We start from the raw sequence: 12,513 nt of genomic DNA on the forward strand, positions 1-12,513 counted from the left end.
TATTTTCCATAAATCTTAGTCTTTCAATGCGAAGAACAGAGGCTCTGGTAGTCCATACAAATATAAAACGAATAGGTACTTTCTTTCTTTCTTTCCTCATAGTGCAAACTAATATTTATGATGTAGATGGTTCTCAAACCGGTGTAAATTTTTATTACCCCACTTTAGTATATCTACCATGTTCATGATAATTGAATGTTAATTGAATTTTAGTGTAAAAAGGATTTGGCGTCTCTGGCTGATGCCATTAATTTTTTTCTATAATAATTTCCATTCTAATTATTAATATTGCTTTTACTTACATTTACTTTTGTAGGAAAAAGTACTCGCATGAAAGCTTCTTTCCCATACCCCCCTCAAAAAAGTCAACATTTATTTTATACTATTTTTTAACCTTTACTTATATAGTCAACTTAATTAAAAATGTTTTTTTTTTAATAAAAGTTATTTTGGTCACTCTAGATTCCTCGTTTAGCCATCTTAGGTAAATGGGCTAAAACCTACCTTCGATCAGATTACTTAGACACGAATTACAGAATCCTAACCTAAAATATTTTTAAAATATTTATTTAAAAAAAAAAGAAAGAAAGAAAGAAAGAATTTTAGGAATTATCCCAAAAAATGAATCAACAGAATGCGATTTTGGCCAAGAATTTTAGGAATGATCCAAACCAATGCATCAAAAGATTGCGCTCTTGGCCAATAATTAGTTTTGGATCAAAGGCCACAAAATTTTTGAACGGCCCCTAAATCGAGTTTTCTTATTTTTGACGGAATAATCACATCATGTTGAGTTAAGTGATAGTTTGGGTTTGGCTACATTATATGTAGTTTTCCATATATAAGACCTACAAGAAAATTTTTGAGAGAAATATATATTGGACCTTTTGATCAAAAAATAAAATAAAATAAAAATTAAAAAAGTAAAATATTCGTTAGAGAATTTTGAAAAACTGTGGAGATAGATAAGAGGACTGGAAGACGATATGGGTAAAAAAGTTCAGGGATGTCGAGCAACCTTACCATGCTCACATGCAGGCTAGAACAAACATTAAAGTTTTCTGATGTTTTTTTTATTTCAGCAATTCTATTCATCAGAAGACCAATGGCTCAGCTTATTCCACAGCAGTTTCAAGCTGATCGACCATTTATCAACATTATAGCGCATGAAGAAACCAATGTGATATTATTTTCAAGTATTACTATCTCTCCTCAATAACTGCGTTTATCCATAACTTTACAGCTCTTGATGGCACAAGATTGAACCTAACTAAAGGTTAATCAACAAAGTTATAATTGTTTACAAGAGACGCTATAGAATATTTTAATTGGTCTTTGGGTTGAAGTGAATTTAGTGCAAAATTACAAGTTTTGAGTATGTAATACCAGGGGAAGTCAGAGTAAAGGAACTTACATAGAAAAGGGGCATTTATTGTAATGATAGAAAACTGAAACACATTATTTTTCTACATAATCTTCCTGCACTTCAACATACTTTCCCCAACGTTTAAGTTTTTTGATTCAGTCTAAAAAAAAAGTTTTTCGGTTGCACCTGTAACCAATTTTGCACCGCATCAATGACTTCTGCATTGGTTGCAAATCTTCTTCCCCTGTCGTGTAAGATGGAATACGCTGAACCATGTCTGATATGTAAAGCATTGGCGATTTCGTCCACTGTAATTCGTCTGTTTTCCATCACCATACCCTCAACAATTTCAAATTGTCTTGTTGTTGACGTCGAAACCTGCCCGATCTTTCCTCGTCACATGAAATTCTTCCTTGTTTGAAACGCGCTAACCATTCCTAGATCTTGCTTCGCGATAAACAGCTGTCACCATACTGTGCTTGCATTCGACGAATAATTCCTGCAGGTTTAACATCTTCCGCAAACAAAAAGCGAATCACTGCTCTCATTTCCTCCTTGGTGCAGATCGACAATGGAGCTGCCATGTTTAACAGCCTGCTACACTCCAACGACTAACGAGGGAATAAGAGTGACACGTTACATAGAAGTGTTGCAGACAACACTAATTCACCACTGGGTACTAACAGTGTTACAAACTCTAGTGCGAGAAATTGCAGAAGTCTTTTTACTTCTTGACTTCTTCTCGTATTATTTCATAGTAATAAATTATGAAAGAAAGAAAAAAAAATATCGCATCAATCCATAATGATGAATAACAAGTCTGAAACGATGTTACCGAAGTATTTGTTTGTCAAGAAATGGAAGAGAAAGTTTTTCCGAAAACTATTTTAATTTGAGAGTAAACGATCCATGTTAATATCCGAGTTGTCATAACGCCTCAATGGAAGAACTTACAAGAAAAAAGAGTGGTAAAGAAAGTTTTTCTTCAGAATCAGCTACCATTTCGTTTGCCGAAAACAAGCGTCTGTATCTGAGTCCTTACTCTTTTAAGATGTATTCCCCTTTTGTCCAAAACCAAAGAACGGGCCAAAGAATAGAGCACTTAAGATTGCAATATTGAAACATACAGTGAAGCTGGCCAAAAACTATTTTGGGACCACGAAATGTGGTTCTACAGTTGCTGGTACAGGACATCTGATTGAGTAAACAATTGTGAAGAGAAATGTAATGAGTAAAGAGGAAAATTTTTGAATTTGAAATGATAAAAGATAATGTGATTTAATTTTTGTATCAATAATTCCTTTGTATTCATTTTCCCTTTCCAAAATTTATCATTCTAGTAGCTATACGGTTAGCGTACGCGCATTTGGCGTGGAAGAACCAGGTTCGATTCCTGGTGGGAGCTCATGTGGGTTTCACGTTAAACTAGGTTCACGTCTTCTATAGCCTCGATGAATTACAAATCAATCATTCAAATCTATCCATGCATGAAACAATCTATGTTGGCGCAGGAAGGAGGTAGCTCCAAATTTCATCCTGTTGTGTTTCGAAAATTATTGTTGTTTGTTATTAGTGCAGAATAAGTAATAACTCAAATATATTTTAACTCAAGACTGATTTTTTTTTTTTTTTTTAATTTTGACATTTTGCAACATTTGATTTTCTTCTTTTTGTATAAGTCCATAAATTATATCTGGTTTCTAATTTGGCAGTTTTCAGGAACCAGCAATGTTGCTAGTGGGATTAATGGATAGTCTATAAATCTTAAGTAGATTTTTTATTGTCTTTAAAAAATTTTAAAAAAAATATCTTATACCGTATTTAAAAAAATATTTATAACATGGTTCTGTAATAATTTGTGGTTGACATGATCACTATAGCTCCTGGTAGTTGAAGGTATTCTTGAATCAGAAATAATCCAAAAAGAGTCAATCCTTCTTAATACATAATGTTATGTAAACGTAATTATAGAATTACTAATAATTGAATACTCCATTGGCTTATTGAAAATATCGGCAAGTATCTAAAAAAATACACATTTTATAAAAATATTTAATTAGTTGTTCACAAACGATGTACAGAATGATAGTGGTTTCATTGTATGTATATATTACAGCTAGAAATAGTGGACCAACTTAATTTTTATTTGATGATGTTTCTTTTTCCGTAAAATAAATATTTTTAGAGGTATTCACCGCAAGTAAATCATCTTGTGCATGGAGATTTAATTGAATACAGAGGTTCACATACTTATTTTAGTTTTTTTTTTTTAAAGAAAAAATCAATTATAACCTATTACACATAGGTTATATTGGTATGAATTTTCTACGTATTGTAGCTTCCTTATAGTTATCTAAGTACCTGAAGTAGAGGAGTGAAATGTACGATTCCCAGAAAAAATGGAAAAGAATGGCCAACATATTTTTTTCTTAATTACTTGATAAAGAATCTATCAGTTTTAACGTAGCTTTCTTTGACGTAGAAAATTTATCTATACAGTACTCTAATTACCAGTTCATTCAAAAATTATTGACAAATGAAAATCCATTATATTTACCCATTTTGGTGGTAACTGTACAAGAATTACGAAAGCACCGTGTAGAAATATTTTTTTACTTCTTTTAGTTATATTACCTTTCAGGTAATCTATAGAATTATTTATCAGAAACAAACCCTTATTTGCTTTCAGAGGAATAAGGAAAAATGCCTGTATTACATATACAGAAATATGAGCAATTTCCATATAATATTGGTGTCCATGTTGTAAATTAGTTCAAAATTTTTCGATCTCATTAATTTTTAGGGTGGTCGACTATGCATCATTATAATATATCCTGATACCAATTTGACATTGTTTTGAAGTATAGGTAGTTATTTAATTTCTTTAATTATTCAGCAAAAGATGTTGAGTTCATACATCATTGAAAAAGCAGATAATAATTCAGAAGCAAAAAATATGGCAACTTTTTGTAAATATAAAATCTTAAAACAAACTTACTTTCAAGAGCTAGATTTGATTTTATTTTCTGTGACTGGTGCTGCTACTGTGACTAATATGCAAATGAAAACTAAATCTTAATGAAAACGTAGTTCTTGATTAGAATTAATTAAAAATTAAGTAGATATGTAATAAATAATAAAAATAATTTTTACTAAATTTCTATTTTTCTTATGTTTTCTTTTGCAGTTACAAATGTAATACTAAAAGTAAGCCTTATTCGAAACCAGAGCTTAAAATTTGATCGTCCATTTGTAGCCTACATAGCAGAAAAGGAATCGGACCTAATTCTATTTGCCAGTACATTTGTTCTACCTAAATATTGATATTCCTTTTGTATAGCCACATAAATTGTCTGTGATTATATTTTACCAAATGTGAGAAGAAAATGACTGATAAAGTGCCATGTATTATATTTTTTTTTAAAAAAGAAATAAAACATGTATCACAATCCCATAAGATCCAAACTTAGATCAGTTATTCAATACGGAAACCCTTACACTTCAAGATGTATATTTTCTATTATAAGACGTAATTTCGAGTATTTCTATTGAGGAGAATCTGTGCTGAGCACAAGATGAAGACAAAGTGAATGATGGAAGAATTGGTGGAATGAGAAAGTAGGAAGAAGTGGGAGTACCCTGAGAAAACCCACGGACACGATGTTGTCCACCACAAAGCTAACTTGGCGGAGGATCGAATCAGAGACCCTATTCACAAGAAGTAAACGCTCTACCACTGCGCCACCGTATCCCACAAGATAAAGATCAAAAGTTACGAATATAGTAATATGGCTGTCACGCGAAATGTTTATTCCTATTAGCACTTGTGAGCACAATTGCTTTTAGTTGCACTTGCTGAAATAATTTTCCTTCAGTTTCTGAAGATTTGTTCATTTTAAAACTAAAATAGCGCATGTTAAGATTTATTGACTTGCAAATAGTAATGTAATACACTTATAAACTATTGCTACATAAAAAATTGTAGCACTTTTTTAGGTTCTCCTCGAGAACCCCGAGAAAACCCACGATCACGGTGTTTGTCCACACGGCGAGCTGGGATCGAACCAGGGACCCCAAGCACCGGAGGTGAATGCTCTACCATTGAGTCATCGCGCTCAGGTGTATAGAAGAAAATATATGTTCTTATAATATATGTTTCTTATATATGTTAAGAAGAAATATGTGTGTTTAAGAAGAAATCTATATGTTCTTATATATGTTAAGGAGAGAGAGAGAGAGGGAGAGAGGTAACGCTACGGGAAGTGTGTTCTTATATCAAGTGAAAGAAACTGTTCTAAGAACTTCTTCTTTCAGTTTTTAAAATGACCTGGCGTTTCATAGTACCAGGCATTCATAATAAAATGCCTGTTATTTCTGAGAATATGTTTATAACAGTTCGATAGATCAGAATCACTTTAAAAAATTAACAGAAGACACCAATATTAGATGTACTTTAAAATTGTAACAGATGTAATTACTGTAGTCCTCATGCCGAGTACTGTTGCATTTAACGTTTGTATTTAACGTTTCTAGGAGAATGTACAATATAGTATGTTTTGAGTAAGATCGCAGTTAATATAGTGAAAAAAAAAATCGTTGGGACAAAATAAACACCACCAGGGTAAAAAAAAAGGTACATGTAACATTAAATAGTTGATATACCATGCAACTAATTATTATTATTATTATTATTATTATTATTATTATTATTATTATTATTATTATTATTATTTGTTTAATATTTGGGAACTACTAAAATTTTAGCAACAGCACATTTTGGTGTCATGGAAGAAGCGAAAAAGGAAATGACAAAAATGTGAAGACAATGATTTATAATAAATAAAACTTTTATTGGAAATATTTATTGTGGATTTTAGAGTGTCTTTATCATTACTTAACCACAAAACTCACCGAAACCTAATCCACTTCCGGAAAATTGGTGGAAATAAGAAGTAGTAGGAAACAGAGAACTCATGGCTAACACATGTATTGTCCCCTACAAATTCGTATAGTGTGGAATCGAACCAGGGTTTCCTGACACTAGATATGAGGGCTCTATTGATAGCCATCATGAGCCCCCTGTGAACCATGTGGAAACTTGACACTTGCTGGAAAAGTTGGAAGATGATGGCAGTCTCGATCACAGAAAATTCAATAAGCAGAGAACCCTGGAGAAATAATTACTACTTTGATAATGGTGGTAAAACTTTTCTCTAAGTTTTACCTATTACTTTCTGAGCATTTAGAATTGAGATGATTAATTAACGAACATTTTGGTATAACTCAAAGATCATTTTACATAGAAAAGATTAACAAATTTTAGCAACAGAAAAAAAACTACTTTTTAAAAAATTCAACTTGTCTTATATTAAGGACAGTATCTCAGCACTCACTTGGTGGGTCTATTATTATTATAAATAATTATTCAGAAAATATTATTGTTAACTACAATATGTCTGGTTCTTAGTGAACTACAATATATTTACATGATGCAGTTCGTAAATTTGAGGGAATATACTTATAATTTGACAACACGTCGTTAATTTCGACAAAAAGAATAACTTCTATTTAGAGCTATTGCTCAGATTAATAAATACTTATTATATACATGTATGCTTGGAATTTTAGCTGAAAAAGAAAGTGTAAGAAATTAATTTTAGATCTTCTTTAAAGGTAGTCTTTCATACTATAATGTATTTAATCTTATAATTAGGAGAAACTCGACGACTTTAGTTTTCTTTCCTTAAGAAAATTGTTCTTTGTAAGAATTAGAAGAATTCTCTGTACATTATATATAGAGTTCATATTCGAACGTTAGAAAGTTTGCTTTATGATACTATTAGTCATGCTAGAAAGTTGCTAACATTTCTCGATGTTCTGATTTCAGTAATTCTCTTCACGAAATCCGGTGCTAGAACTGCACGCTTTCAAACTGATAGACCATTTATCAACATTATAGCCCATGCGGATACCAATCTAATGTTGTTTCTAAGTATAGGCGCATCTCCTTAAATTACTGCTGTAGTCTACAGTTTAACAGCAAAATAAGTTTTTGATAATTGTCAAAGAATGTAATAATAATTATTTGTGATAAATAGAACCTACCTCGCAACTGATATTTTGTCAATTTGTGTGTGTGTGTGTTTTATTGAAATTAAATAATGTAAATATTTACAATATTATTAAAGGAATTAAAATCAACATTAGAAGCGTTTTGTTCCTACATTTGAAGAGTAAAAATATATTTGTACTCTATTTTAGAGTTAGAGAGAATAGAAAAAGAATTTTTGTCTGAAGCATTACCCGACTCCTATTAAGAAGTGTAAACATAATTTTATCTGTGTCCCTCGACAAGAACTAGAGTTGTTATTTCTAATCAACCTTTCATTAGTTTTTGGGGTTAACTTAATGAAACTGAAAATGAAATAAAATCTTTGTTTTACGCCCCACGTTTATGCCGGCTAGGCTAAAGGAGACGGCGATGATGGAGAATGAATGAAATGGTGGAATTAAGAAAGCGGGAGGAAATGGAAGAACCCCGAGAAAAGCCACGCAGACGGTGTTTGCAGTGCAAAGTTCAATTGGCACGATCTGGAATCGAAGGACCCCGTGCATCAGAGCTGAACTTAATGAAATTGATATCTAAAGTTTGCCGAATATGAGAGAGTGATAGAATTTTTTTTTTATCACATGTAGAGAAAAAACATCGTTTGGTAATCCAATAACGACATAATTTGTATTACTTAAAGTAGAAATAGATACTGTGGAAATTTCTTGAATAATTAATTTGCTAAAATATGCGAGTTGACTATATTCTAATATTTTGACAGTATTATTTCCGATAGTAATATCGGAAAAATTTTAATTGATGTGTGTAAGTGAATATGTGGGTAATGTGGCCATCGTTGCTCAGTTGTAGTAGCGTTACATCCCTAAACCTGTCTCTCACTCCATTCCTTCACTCAAGATCTCTTAAGTTCCAGTAGTCCAGATATTCTTGTAGTACAGGGAAACAAATTTGACAACCACACTACCTCTACTGTATTGCCTTAGTGACCGTTTTGCTCTGATGAGCAAGTGATCTAAAACCTGCTTTCGGATAGAACTTCTGCATACATAAACATAGATAAATATTTAACATATTTTCATTTCTGAAAAAGGCTATTAAGAGCCTGACATACTAAAAATAATACAAAATTTACTATTTTTTTTGTTTGGTTTTCATAAGTGAATGGAGACAACGAAATACAACTTATGACAATCATAGGTAATATTATTCTAAAACAGAAAATATGAACATGAAGAATTTTCAGTGTTGCCAGAATAACATTTCCTCCGAAATCTAAGTTGAGACAGCTACTATAGGAACGAACACACCTGCATTTGATTACTTATCATATTTTGGTATCCTGTGAACTACTTTTTAAATAACATTATTATTTAATTTTAATAACTGTATGTTAAAACTATTTTGTTTATTACAAACTAAATACAACTATTATTTCAATATTGCTGAACTCGGAACACGATGTTCTATGAAGGATAAAGAATTATTCGAGAAAGAAAAATTGAAAGGGAAGGATGAAATAAGTAAATTTCAGTATAACATACCCTTATACTATATTGATGCCCCCCCCCCCCGACAACATCTATACTCTTTCCTCTTTGTCACCCATTGTGTGTACTGGGGGTGACACATGAAATTCTTTCACATATAAAATTTCGTGCTACTGTATCGAGCTGTTTAAAAGAAGCATGTTATGCTACTCGTAGTTTAGAAAGTCATTTTTCCCTTGTTAGGGTCATTATTATTTCCAATTTCTCAAAATACGCAAAAAAAAAAAAAAAAAAAAAAAAAAGATATGACCATTTTGCAATCTATTTTTTGTATTTATGAAATATTTCTTAGTGATGTAATTTTTAGCGTTATTGATATGTTCCTTATTGTTTAAAATTAAGTCTTGAAATAAATCATGACATCGTAAGTTTACATGATAAATTTGGCAACAACAAAAGACAATCACTAAAACTAGATTCTTAAATCTGATATGATAGTATAAGAATTTAGGTATTATTGAATAGTTGAAGTAACCTCACTGTGAGCTGCGGTCTTTATCAATTAAAATTGTCAACCACAATATGTCTTAACGTGAAGACACATATATTTACACATATAACTCATGTAGACAATAAAACCTATAGTAAATTAAGTCATACTTCCGTGAACTATAAGTTTATTTCTTCTCTAAGATATATTAAATAGATTTACAAGGGGCTACGGGTTTGATTTCAGGTAGCAGAGACTAGAAAGTTGGAACATTACGGTGGTTCGGTATACACCTTAAACAGTAAGTTCGGATTCCATGTCTCATATAGACTCGGTGCTGAAAGAGACGTTAAACACCAATTCAACTAACTACTTCATTATATCCGTAGACTAGGGTTTAATATGAAAATAGTTGTACAAAATCCCAAATTCTTAGCTTCAACGGTTTTGAATATCTGGAGATGGTAAGTCAGTGACTAAGTTCGCGGGCGTAAAAGTTTGAATAAACCTTGATACAGGAAAGTAAGTTAGTCACTATCTAAGTTGATCACGGTTATCAAAAATAGTTTAATTAAATTACGAAAAATAGTTTAATTTTCGGTAATTTAACAGGTAGTTCCCAAAATTTTATAAATAGCTAACACTGTATATAAAGTAAAATATTTACTCGATATAGTTATTTCTGTTGCATTTTATTTACCACTAATTATAATGTAAAATTTTATTTTATTTCTATTCATACTGTTAAATTCTAAAAATTCTAATTATTTTTATATGCCCAACTACTCTTTTCAAAGAAATTCAAATAAAAGCGACTATATATATATAAAAAATATGTAACTCAAACACAAATTTGAAACATAATGTTCTTAGAACGGATCTAGAAATTAAAAAAAAAAAAAAAAACTTTCATATTTATTTTTATGATTCTCACAAGGTTTTCTTTTTTTACATTAATTGAAAAATAAAAGACCTATATCTGTCAGAAATTGACAGTGTATCTGATCTTTTATGTTATATTAACAATATCAAATATTGTGGAAATAATTCACAATTATTCGCAAATGATGTTTGATCTAAAATTCAGAAAAGTTATTCGTAACTTCCAAAAATTACTGTGATTATGAAATACTAATATATTTATTTTAAATATTACTAGCATCATCATCTCTTGTTCTTTTGGTTCAGTATAATGGTGTATACTAATAACGAGTCAGCATTTATTGTTTCTCGCATTTATAGTTTTTATATACAGTGTGTGGTAATAAAATAGTGTTGGGAATTTCGTTGGGAATTTTTTCGTAATAATGTTGGTAACAGTTGTCATTTGCTCCAGCAAATTACACAACCTGAAGGAAAATGTATCAATGGAGCGACGCTCAGTCCTGTCGTAACTGTTGAGAGTATTAACAAAAATGTAACTATTTCGCCACTGCTAGACAAATATTGGCGTTATGAACCTGTTTTATCTGAACAAGCGGTCGGATTACGTGGAAGGATCTTAATGATGCTGGAAGTATTTGAGAAAAAAAAAAACTACATATATATCTACAAGTATTCAAACAAAAGAGATATAAGAGGAAGTGCAAAATATTGCAGATCAAATTCAAAATATTTTGTGAGATTAATTTCTTCAACAATGAGAATCTCTGGTCATCGTGTACATAGTCTTATGGAACGATTTAATGTTACAACTGCATAAAAACCAAAGCTGTTAAAAATAGAAATGAAAAACAAATGAATATGTTGTTATTTAGAGAATGAAGCTTCCTTATGAGTATATTTATTATAGGTGAATAAATGGTACAAGGTCGTCTTAATAGTTCTGTGAGTAAGTAAAACTGCCATTAGTAATCATAAGTTAGGCGACCAGAGTTACGTATAATATAATATATGAAGTGTGTGATATTGAAAAAAAAATTGCCCTTATTTTCGCAAGAAGAAACAAAAAAGAACCAGCATGATTAACATTTCATAGAACACATGCCTAGAACTTGCACTTACATGATTTTCTTTAGAAATTTTTGTTCCAGCAAGTTCGTGCTACTTTTCATCTGAGATTGGACCAATTTATATGAGATTGGACCAAATTTATAGTAGTCAAATCATTTCCGGGAATAGTTACATTTTATTGTCTCCCAGTCATCAAACTTATTTTGATTACTTCGGGCAATAATGGTATATAGTCGATCTGCATACCATCTCTAACCTCAAAAACATTTTCTTATAAAAATTAAAAACACTTATCAATATTGGAACATGCAATGTACGACTCTGTTCCATACTGAAAAAATGACTGAGTGTGAACATTGAAATGATGGTTAACCGAATGACAATTAGAAAATGAACGTGTCTGTGTATTCTTTCGAAATGACAATGTAAAAGAGTGCAATGGATGTGTTGAGGATTTTCCTCCAATTAATCATCATCATCATTGGTATTCTACCATTTATTGGTAGGCCAATGATCACAATCCAAATAAAAGCAAGTATCATTTTGTTGCATTGAAAAAACCGCTTTTATTGCCACATGCTGTGCATAAATCTTCTTTCTCTGTATGCATTTTCAAAAAAATTTCATGCTTTGCTAGTTATTTGTTGGTGTTTGGTTCCGTATCTTAAACGTATAAAGAATAGACCATCAATATTCCAATTCAAGTGTAAATTCTATTAAAATCATTCGCAAACTAAGAATGTAAACAACAAGTGATAGAAGAATGTCGGTTGCTTGAATAAGTCTAAGAAATGACAGATGCCTTTCGTTATAGTATTGCAGTAAGAGGTTAATTTTTCGAACTATTTTTTTTCTTTTTTCAACAATCTAACGTGTACTAGATATCTTTATAAACAAGTGTGGTTAATTATATCAATGAAAGAGGAAACAACCGATTTTTTAACACATAAGATCCTCTATAGATGTGAATTTTATAACATACAAAGAGTGAAAAAGTGTCTGTGTGGACGAAGACTCGAACTCGGGATCGAACTTCGAGTCCCGGTTCAGCCAGCCACTTTTTCACTTTGTGAATGTTATAGAATTCACATCTACAGAAGATCTAATGTGTTAAAAATCGGTTGTTTCCTTTTTCATTGATATATAT

At 31.1% G+C, this 12,513-nt stretch overlaps 1 protein-coding gene across 7 annotated transcripts in view; it reads left to right on the forward strand.

Moving 5' to 3' along the window:
• LOC145685819 (leukocyte elastase inhibitor-like) overlaps positions 1 to 12,513 on the forward strand; it is a 58,097-nt gene that overhangs the window by 37,223 nt on the left and 8,361 nt on the right. Inside the window, exons 9-10 of one of the 7 annotated variants that reach the window (XR_014131488.1) lie at positions 1,083 to 1,276; positions 7,254 to 7,364. The exons of 2 other annotated variants lie outside the window; for them this stretch is intronic. Coding sequence is in view for 2 of the 5 variants with exons in the window: in XM_081758391.1 (XP_081614517.1) it covers positions 4,554 to 4,690 (137 nt within the window). In the remaining 3 variants the exon portion in view is untranslated. Of the gene's footprint in view, positions 1 to 1,082; positions 1,277 to 4,553; positions 4,824 to 7,253; positions 7,568 to 12,513 lie in introns of those variants that run through there. 4 more of the 7 variants (XR_014131487.1, XM_081758395.1, XM_081758397.1 and 1 more) reach the window with 4 other exon arrangements.

This window comes from Thermobia domestica, chromosome 5 (assembly GCF_964235325.1).
Source record: "Thermobia domestica chromosome 5, izTheDome1.hap1.1, whole genome shotgun sequence".
In the NCBI taxonomy this organism is placed as follows: Eukaryota; Metazoa; Arthropoda; class Insecta; order Zygentoma; family Lepismatidae; genus Thermobia; species Thermobia domestica.